This window comes from Phragmites australis, chromosome 19 (assembly GCF_958298935.1).
Source record: "Phragmites australis chromosome 19, lpPhrAust1.1, whole genome shotgun sequence".
NCBI classification, from domain to species: domain Eukaryota; kingdom Viridiplantae; phylum Streptophyta; class Magnoliopsida; order Poales; family Poaceae; genus Phragmites; species Phragmites australis.
In genome coordinates, this window is record NC_084939.1 from 25,990,688 (window position 1) to 26,000,721 (window position 10,034).

General features: G+C 51.5%; 1 protein-coding gene across 1 annotated transcript; it reads left to right on the forward strand.

Annotated features, from left to right (window-relative positions):
* Positions 1–4,542: 4,542 nt before the first annotated feature.
* Positions 4,543–8,133, forward strand: LOC133900510 (fatty acid desaturase DES3-like). The gene is made up of 8 exons (XM_062341669.1): positions 4,543–4,997; positions 5,066–5,155; positions 5,565–5,631; positions 6,506–6,598; positions 6,718–6,903; positions 7,024–7,101; positions 7,248–7,385; positions 7,529–8,133. Exons 1-8 carry the CDS (start codon positions 4,633–4,635, stop codon positions 7,730–7,732), a joined length of 1,221 nt encoding a protein of 406 aa, XP_062197653.1. The 5' UTR covers positions 4,543–4,632; the 3' UTR covers positions 7,733–8,133.
* Positions 8,134–10,034: the final 1,901 nt, after the last annotated feature.

Below are 10,034 nucleotides of genomic sequence, written 5' to 3' on the forward strand. Positions count from 1 at the left end.
GACATCCTACTGAGGCGTCGGTCCGCTTGAGGAGACGTCGGGACGCGGAGCCTGAGCCCCCGCTGGAGAATCCAAGCGAGGAGCTCTACGAGCGCTTGACCCTAGGCAATTTGCTATAATTGCATTGTCGTGAGCCGGCCATACTTCATCCATACGCGTCGGTGGAAGCCGATCGCCGTTGCACGAACCTCCACTGGGGGCACCTCAGACATGATGGCCTCCACCGTGGAGTCAGGGACCGGCTGCTCCAGCACCCCAAGATGGCTGCACCCCACACGATGTAGCAGCGCCATCGAGGCCATGTAGATGCTGGTGCTGTCGAAGGCCTCAGCGGCGCTGGTCCCCGCCCTGTGGTAGACTAGAGCCAACAGAGAGTCAGGTGTAGGATGTTCACCAGCAAGGGTAAAGGCAGGGCCTGTGCCCCAAGGCTCTCTAGTGCCTTCTAGAGGACCTGGGCCCCCCTCCGTCGTATGCCCATCCAACCATTGGCGCTCAGAACGTAGTGTGTCCTACGTGGCCCGAGCAGCCCTCCCCTCACACTAAGCCTCGACAACAACAATCTGAAGATCCCGTGCCTCGCTTTTCGCAAAAATGGGGGCCACGTTGGTTGCATTGATAGCTTCCTTCGTAGCACAGCAGGCCTTGGCAGCCACCCAGGCCACCTCCTCTGCATGCTCCCAGCACGTCACCTCCTCTTGCAGGTGGCCCTCTGCGTTCACCACTCACTTCTCGGATTTCGCCAATGCGTGATGAAGTCTGTCTACGTTAGCACAAGCTAAGTTATTGGCCGCTGCGAGGGCCTGGCACTGTGAATGCTCTAGCGCCTCCACCAGGACCAATTGCCATCGGTTGTAACGAAGGAGAGTAAGGGCGATAGCCAATAAATTATAACCATAAAGGGTTCCTTACAAACAAAAATACCTGTCAAGCCGTTGCTCGAAGACGCGCCACCACCTCTTCCAGAGGTCTTTGAACCAGAGATTGCTTTACCTCCCCACTTGTGAAGAGAGATGAGGTGGAGGTGAAGATGCTTAACGCCTCCAGATGAAGTGCTAAGTCGGCTGGGGTTAGGGACTCAAGTGTCAACCCTGCTCCAGTGGAGCAAAAGTGGGCACTCTGGAAGATCCAGAGCCCCCAGCCCTGGCCACGACAGCCAAGATCCAGTTCATGGACACGACCTGGGGTGGTGAAGCTTTGGCCTCCTGCCCCCCCCCGGGGGGAATCACCAGGACTCTAGCCGGAGCCAATAGCTCCGGAGCAGGGGCCCCGGGCGGGTACACACCAACAGCCCCTACAAACAAGAAAACAAGGTCAACACCACTGCAGTGAGTGCAACCCACAAAGAAAAAGAGAGAATAAAGAGGGAGAATTGCGGGCTCACCAGCACCAATAGCCGCGGCTTCCACAGGACCTGTCACATCCTCATAATCGATGGGGGATGGATCCCCCAGGGTCCAAGGTCATCAAGGGAAACCTCGCACCCTCCTCTGTCCTAGCTGAGGATGGTCGAGTTCGGACAGGCTGAAGCCTCCCCAAGATCCCCGCCTCCGGACCGGGCCTCGTCTTTAGACACACCACCTCCGGCCTCGGAGTTCTGGCCGAGTCTCCTGTGCTTTGCCCCCTCCGACTTTGTCTCGGTCGACCTGACCATCGAACTGGTACACGAGCCCATCGAGACAATGGGAGTCTGGGCCGGGAGCAAGGTCTTCGCAGCCGTGGAGCCCGTGACGCTGGCGGTAGGATGCCCACGCTTTCTAGCTCCCCGGGGCTCCGTCGGATTGTGCCACGTTGGGGCCGCCAAACAGAGGTGCGAGCAAATCTGGTTATGAAGCTCCCAGCTCCCTACCAATTCCATGCGTTGTTCCCACTCGACGAAGGAAGGCTGACCGAGGAACTTGTCTATGGCTTCGGTGGCTTCGTCTAGCGTTAGGCACCACTCGGAAAGAAAAAGGTGTCTCACGTTTGCGAGTTTGAAGTTGGATAGCAAGGAGGACTCACTAGAGTCAATGGTGGGTCCAGAGTATGTGTTTGGCTCGCCTTCGCCTTCCTCACCATGCTCGAAGGCATAGTCCCAACCTGTCTGGAGGAGTCTGATGCGCGGCATTGTGAACTCCTCCGTGTGATCGCGCATGCTCATCCTTAGTGCCACCCGCCAGAGGAGGTCCACCCTCGAAGTCATCTGGGCCTTGGGCATCTCCACTACTGGGGTCCGGATGTACTTGATCTCCCGGTTAGTAGAGCGAAGAGGGGACCTGGAGCCCACGATGTAGTAAAACCACCTCTTCGACCACCCGGTGTACCACCGCTCGTTGATGGCCTTCACTGATAACACTTTATGGTACTCCGACCGGAACTGGAAGTTTACGCTGGCGAAGCTAAGGGCTTTCTTAACCCCATCCTCCATCTGAAGCTTTAGCTGGCAGTGTGTCTCATGAAGGGTGGCAAAGAACTTCACACGCCCCTCACAGCCCTTCGCCCGCATAGCCCACTCAAAGATGGCCAGGCGGGCGATGGGGCTAGCTGAGAGCTGGGGGAGCTCCACAAAATAATGTTGAAGCACCCCCTCGAGGAGCGGCACCACGGGGAACCCGAGCCCAGTGTCGAAGAAGGCTTCCAAGACCACGGTTTTGTGGCTCCGTGGTGCTGGGATAGTCTCCCCCTGCGGAACACACGCAACCGATCTAGAGGGGATCTTCCCCTCCTCGACTAGTCGATTGATCTCGACCTCGGTGATGCTCGACGCGCCTAGCACGCCGATCTGAAGAGGGTATTTCCTGCCAACGCGACGGAGCTCTACACCCGACAGCAGGCTGGGCAGCGGCAGAAGGTTTTTCGCCGTCCGGGATTCTACTGACCCGTGGGCATCGATGGTTCCGCCTATGCCACCGCCAGTGGCGGCGGCCACCAATGTGGTGGCACGATCTCCCAGCGACAAGCGCCTTGCCCCCCTGGTGGTGAGCCCGCTCCAATGCGGGTGCCGGAGCGAGCCATGGCTCCCTGAAAAAATAGTGTGGAGAGCTTATCTATCCAAGAGTCTGCAGAGGATGGGGTTGGTGGGTGCGTGCGCAAGAAATCGAACAGCAAAAATAGAGGTGCTGGATGAGAATGCTGCTCGTCCAAAACCCTCATTTTATAGATTGGGGAATGGGTCGTTACATCCTCGCGGCGCGTGCACATGTCATATCTCCTCTCCCTGCAATCATGGGGAAGCGAAACCACTCTCCACGACGCTCCAATACCCAAGACGTCACGCATCCCACTACCGACCGGACAGACGCGACTACATCACCCATGACAAATTGCATTTAATGTTCTCTCGCGTAGGTAACGTTAGGCATTTAACCTGGACACTTGACCAACACTTCCAAGTGCAGCATCATCGGAGCGCTAAGGGCCCGTAATTGCGGAGCCAAGGATCGTCGGAGGCCCTTCTTCGGATACCACGGGGATGGTCGCACCGCTAGCTGTCCTCGTGAGGGGCTACTGTTTGGGGGGGGGGGATCACCATTAAGGACCCCTGATGTCCCTTGGCCCCGGAGGTCCAAGCCCGAAGACCACCCAGGCTCCGGCCCTCTTCGGGGCCTGGGGCTCCGGGGCGGTCTCGGAGGCCATACCTCCGGACCCCAGAGCCTTTAATCCTTTAGAAAGATCAATCATGAGGGGGCCTGTAGGCCACCCCCATGTGCAGCAAGGTGACTGGCATTTAATGCTGGTGCAAGTGGTGGCTGCCTGACACGATGGTGCAAATGGTAGCTGCTTGACACGATGGCACAAGTGGTGGTCGCCTGACACGCTGGTGCAGTGCGGCACCGAAATGGATGACCTGTTGCTAGAACAACCACCTTACCAGCCGTATGGATAATTTACTAGGCTAACCCGCTCTCTGGTTGTACAGTATAAGACATATACCTCTGCCTGCCTCCTATGGGCACATTTATATATTTATACTTTGAATATAAGTATAAATACATACACTTGGCCATCAAACCAAAGGTAGAAAATGATTGCTTAGATAACCTTGGTGTTTTCTCCTTCTCCATCTCTCCTTCAAGCTTGAGCTATTCTTATGACTTGGCTCTCGCAGCACTTTGTTCATAGAAAACAATTTCTTTCACCAACACTTACTCTTTTCAACTTGACAATAAACATGGCAATATGTACATATGCGTGCTCTGAAACAAAAACAACATCTATTCTTCAATTTCTTCCACCATCCAGCAAAGAGGGGTTCCCAAATGTACAAGTGTTCAAGCTAGATTGCAAACATATTCCATGCTACCACTCTTCAGAAAATGGAACAAATGGATATGAAAAATTCAAACATTTTCTTTGACAACATCTGAGCAAAAATCAATCTACTGCACCACAAAATTTCATATATAAACTCGAGATGCACATTGAGAAAAAAAAAGAAAGAGAAATTACACCAGAAAGGAAATCGAGAAAAATAAGGACAAAATAGAAAACCATAGTTTGGTTTGGGTGGACGGACAGCTTATAAATAGGCGCGACACCCTCCCTCTCGTCGGAGACCCAGTCAGTCACGTGCTCCTCCTCTCCTGTTGTCGTAGCAAACCAATCAATCTCTCTCTCCACCGCGCCTTCTTCTCCGCCTCCGGCCGGTCGAGACCAATGCAGACGCGGATGCAAACCCAAACAACGCAACAGCCTCCTTCACCGTTAGCCATGTCCGCGCCGAGGAAGACCACGAGGCGCCCAGATCAAGAAACGGCGGCCAAGGCCACGGAGGACAGCCGCCAGTTCTTCGACGCCGGGAAGCCGCCGCCTTTCCGCATCGGCGACGTTCGCGCCGCGGTGCCGGCGCACTGCTGGCGCAAGAGCCCCTGGCGGTCGCTGTCGTACGTGGCGCGCGACGTGGCCGCCGTGGCCGGGCTGGCCCTCGCGGCGTCGGCGCTGGACAGCTGGGCGGCGTGGCCGCTCTACTGGGCGGCGCAGGGCACCATGTTCTGGGCGCTCTTCGTCCTCGGCCACGACTGGTACGATCGTCCGTCCTCGTCTCATCTCTCTGTAGTTGAATTGTGTTGTTAAGTTTGGGCGGTTGCAGTGGTCACGGGAGCTTCTCCGACAACGGGATGCTCAACAGCGTGGTGGGGCATCTCCTCCACTCCTTCATCCTCGTCCCCTACAATGGATGGTACTTACTTCTACATCTCATCTCCATGCATGATGCATATGCATATCGATCTTTGACCTTTTTTGTTATAAAATAATGCATCCTTAGTATGCATGTTGTTTTACCTCACCTCGCACTCTCGTCGGTTCGTTGTGATAGATATTTTGGTTTGGTTTAGCATAAAAAAAGATACATGGGAGCACTACATTGGGATATGCAAGCATCACCACATGCACAGATTCTATATTCAAATTACCTCAGTGCAGCCGGCTGATATTGAACGTAACACAAATCAACGCATGACTGAATCAAGCTTTGATGAGTTGCTTATGCATGCATAACGAAGTTTTCAATTGCAATATATCTCCTTCTGATTCATCGATGTTTTAACCAATCGATGTGATTGACTGATGGCCATATATGCATGCAGGAGGATCAGCCACAGAACGCACCATCAGAATCATGGCCACATCGAGAGGGATGAATCATGGCACCCGGTTAGTATAAAATTCAACACATCTGACACTATAGTTAAGTTATTCTTTCCGAATCTCGCACAATTCAGATTCAGATGTTAGTTCGGTCCGGTCTGAGCAAAACACCTTAATTACTTACGACATCTATCCATCAAAATACTAGTAAAAAAAACTTTACCGACCGTCCTTGTGTCTGTCTGCCCAAGTGTCGATTGAATAAGCAGGAGATTTCAATCTGCATGCAGGAACAAATATCATGCTGCTTAACAAACATAGATCGATGTGGTCCGTCCAGTGAATAATAATAATTAAGAGTACCACCAGCAGCTAGCAGCTGGTAGATCTGCAGATATATATATGTCACTCACGTGAGTTGATGCTAAAGCAGTAATCTGCAGGGACGGATCTTTGAGATGCGCATCGGATGTCTTGTGTTTGGATCTAAGATAGCATTTTATAACTCAAACCCTCTAGCTTTGATTAGCTTCATGTCATTTAGCCTGTGACCACACAACAGCCTTGTTTGCCCCTTCAGAACTAAATTAAAGCACCGGCAGCCAGCATCTGCGTGCGCACTGTTTGATGCCAGTAAATAAAAAAAAGATGGATTTAATTCACCCAGCAGATCTCAAGTGTCGACTAGGGCTGAAATCGCTCTAAAATTCTGACGAATATATACCTTCCTTTAATCCTTTGAGCTGTGCCTGTGAAAGCGCTGGCTCTTAAAATTGTAGATGCTTGGATTGGGTCTTGTCACAAGCATTTGAAAGCATCTATGCCATTACTGTTTGAGAGACGTTCTCGCTTTTGTTGCAAACAGTATCATGCAGGGTTTAATCTGCTAACTTTTAGCTAACCGATGTTGTTGATGCTTGTGCAAATATGTGTGGAGCAGATCACGGAGAAGGTGTACCGGGAGCTGGAGCCACGCACCAAGAAGCTACGCTTCACACCCCCATTCCCATTGCTTGCTTTCCCTCTCTACCTCGTATGTAACTGTAAACCTCACTATCTGAATTACTCTTGACGCAATGTTGAGTCCACAACTGAATTTGGAGTAGTGAATAGATTGATGATGCTAGCTAGCTGTTGCAATGGTGGTTGCAGTGGTACAGAACCCCCGGCAAGAACGGCTCGCACTTTCTCCCGAGCAGCGATCTGTTCAGCCCCAAGGAGAGGAGCGACGTGATGGTGTCAACCACCTGCTGGTGCATCATGCTCGCCTCGCTCATCGCCATGGCGTGCGTGTTCGGCCCGGTTCAGGTGGTCAAGATGTACGGCATCCCATACCTGGTAAGCAATCACTAATTTGCATCGCTTGCTTGTAAGCAACGGTACTAGTACTAATAAGGCAACTAACTGAAACTGTAGCAAGAGATGTGATTAAGTTTGCAACTGCATGCACGCATGCAGGTGTTTGTGATGTGGCTGGACTTGGTGACCTACCTTCACCACCATGGTCACCATGACCTTCCTTGGTACCGCGGCGAGGTACTATTACTTACTTACCTTCCTTCCTTCTTGGGACTTGGGACACCATCCATCTTAGGAAGGAAGGAAGGAAGGAAGGTGTCACTGTTGTTGGTTCATGAATCATGTAGCTCATAAGGAGGTATGCTTTGCCATGCTGAGTGCAGGAATGGAGCTACCTGCGTGGGGGCCTGACGACCGTGGACAGGGACTACGGATGGATCAACAACATCCACCATGACATTGGCACCCACGTCATCCACCACCTCTTCCCACAGATTCCTCACTACCACCTCGTCGAAGCCGTAAGTTTTTTCATCTGCCACTCTGCTCTGAATACTTACTGAATTCCGTACTCTGCTCACTGCTACAGAGTGCCGAAACAACTACTTTAACTTACTACTTACCATCTTTCTTCTTCTCTGAAATGAAATGAAAAAAAAAACAGACCAAGGCAGCGAGACCAGTGCTGGGCAGATATTACCGGGAGCCGGAGAAGTCAGGGCCGCTGCCACTTCACCTCTTTGGCGTTCTCCTCAGGAGCCTCAGAGTGGATCACTTTGTCAGCGACCACGGAGACGTCGTCTACTACCAGACTGACCACACCTTGAACGGTGGTAATGACTGGGCCGAAAACGATAAGCTCAAGTGATGCACAAGGTGAACTAGTAATATATTTCAAGTAACCAGCAGTCACAGAAAAAACGAATGCCTGATTGATAGCATATATAGCCTGCTGAAAATAAAATAAACGGCAAGGGTATATTGGTGCAGCTCTGCGACCACAGAGGATGCATTATATTGGTTCGTAGATTTGGGTGGTCAGATTCAGATCATCGGAGTAGCTATCATTACACAATTGTGATTTGTAATAGCTTGATACCTGTTGTTTTAGCTATGGAGTTGGTGAGGTGTGCAAGTTGAAATGTGAAATGAAACTGTGCATTTTGGCAGGGCACATACAGCCAGTGAAATTTGTACACACCGATTACTATTTCCAACTTAACAGACTGTCTACAGAGCAGGCTAGCTAGTTATTCCGGCATCACAAACGATCGAGTATTAGAGAAACATGCATGCATGTCAGCATGCGTGCACAAATAGATCAGCTATATATTCATTGCATTGCAGGCTGCAGGGCTGTCCCTTATTCATCTGTTGCTGCTGCATGCTGGCAATCCTGCATCTTGATGGTGCTGTTGCCGAGGGAGAGGGACTCCACCTGCGCCCTGCCACAGGGCGCCCTTGGTCCATGCGTGCATGACCACAAATAGTTGTTGAACCCTTAAAATAGTGCCCTGCCAGCATCCTTTTTTTGTAATAGACCAATTCTAAATTCAAGTTAAATATGAGATAAACAACCAATTCTAAATTCAAGCACTTCCTGTTTTTTCGGGAGTTGAAATACCGCATTCCATGATTTCATACATCTCCTATTAACTTCTGGGAACACACCATCGATGATACAATCGCAAAAGTCTTACTTTCCTGAAATTACCTAGTACTATTTCAATAAAAAAATTGTCACAAGAATTGAACCAGTGGAAAAATCCAAGAAGAAACTAGCCAATCACAAAAGTCTCTCTATGTGTGTTAGACCCAGGGGCGGAGCTAGTCATCATCCAAGACATGGGAGCTATAGGAGAATTAAGGGTAGAACATGAGCGTGACTATGACCATAGTTGCCCTAGTGGGAGCTCCACCTCTGGTTAGGTTTGGCAATAGCGCGGGTCAGAGCCAGGTGCAGTAAGAACGTATTCGACCCGAAACTCTAATCGAAAAACCTAATTCAGACCCGATTCGTCTAACTGGTAGAAATATGCCCTGGCCCTGAACCCAGTGTGGACCTAAAACCCGCGCAAGGACCTGCGGGCACAGTGCGGCGGTGGCTAGGAGCCGAGTCGGGCGTGCGGGCGGCGACAGCCGGCGGCAGGCGAGTGGCGACAGGAGACGAACACAGACAGGAGGCGGCGGACGTGCGATGACTGGGAGGCAGTTGGCATGGGCTTTCCGGGAGCCCACCAGGGGCTGTGGGCAAAAATCTACCTCCGCCCTCAACCCGACCCGTAACCCCTACAGGCAAAAATCTAGCCTAGGCCTCACCCCCACTGGGTGTAAAAACCGCAAGGACCCGACCCAACCTGCCCTATTGCCAGCCCTAGTGTGTGTCTGCAGGCACAGTCCACTTCTGCACAACCTGCCCTGAGCCCGCTCTCTGCCAGCCAGGCTAGAGAGCTTGTATGTCTTTTTTCTTTCGTTCCTGCGCAGCAACTCGTCACGTTTTTGTGCTCTTAACCAATTCATCAAACTTTAATTTGCCTATTTTAAGAGTATCAAACTATTTAGATTTGACATTCAAACAGAGGCAGATCGAATTCAAATGGATCCTTCACTTGAGTTTGCAAGGAACATCATTGATCGGAGATGTATTGCCATCTGTGTTACAGAGGAACTTGGGCGGTGTTTGGTTCAAGATCTGCAAAAGTAAACGCAAATGGAATCAAATTACACTGGGAACATAAAAGGGAATGGGTGAAAACAAGATTTGTTTGGTTCAACCATTGTATCTAACTTGAAGAAGAGTTCCGTCACTCCTCATAAGCCGACGTCGTTGACATCTCCTCCGACCACTCCTGTGTGCCCCTCGCCGCTGGTACCTGCCGCTGGCGCGTTGTGTCTTGGAATCCTTGCCTGTTTCGCTGCAGTTGATACTAAGCTTGGAGCACGGCGGGAATCGGGAGGAGGGAGACAACGCCGTTCGTTTCTTCCCTCACCGTCATCCCTTGCTCAGCTCGGCACCACGCATGCATGAACGATGCGCGTGGCGAGGCTAGTTAGGCGGCGTGGTGGACTAGTGGTGCATTGGATCTGGTGGAGAGGTGAGCACATGCGGCAACACCGCGGTAAGGCGAAAGGGGTTGGTTGAAACGGTGAGCGAGGGAGCAATGTTGACC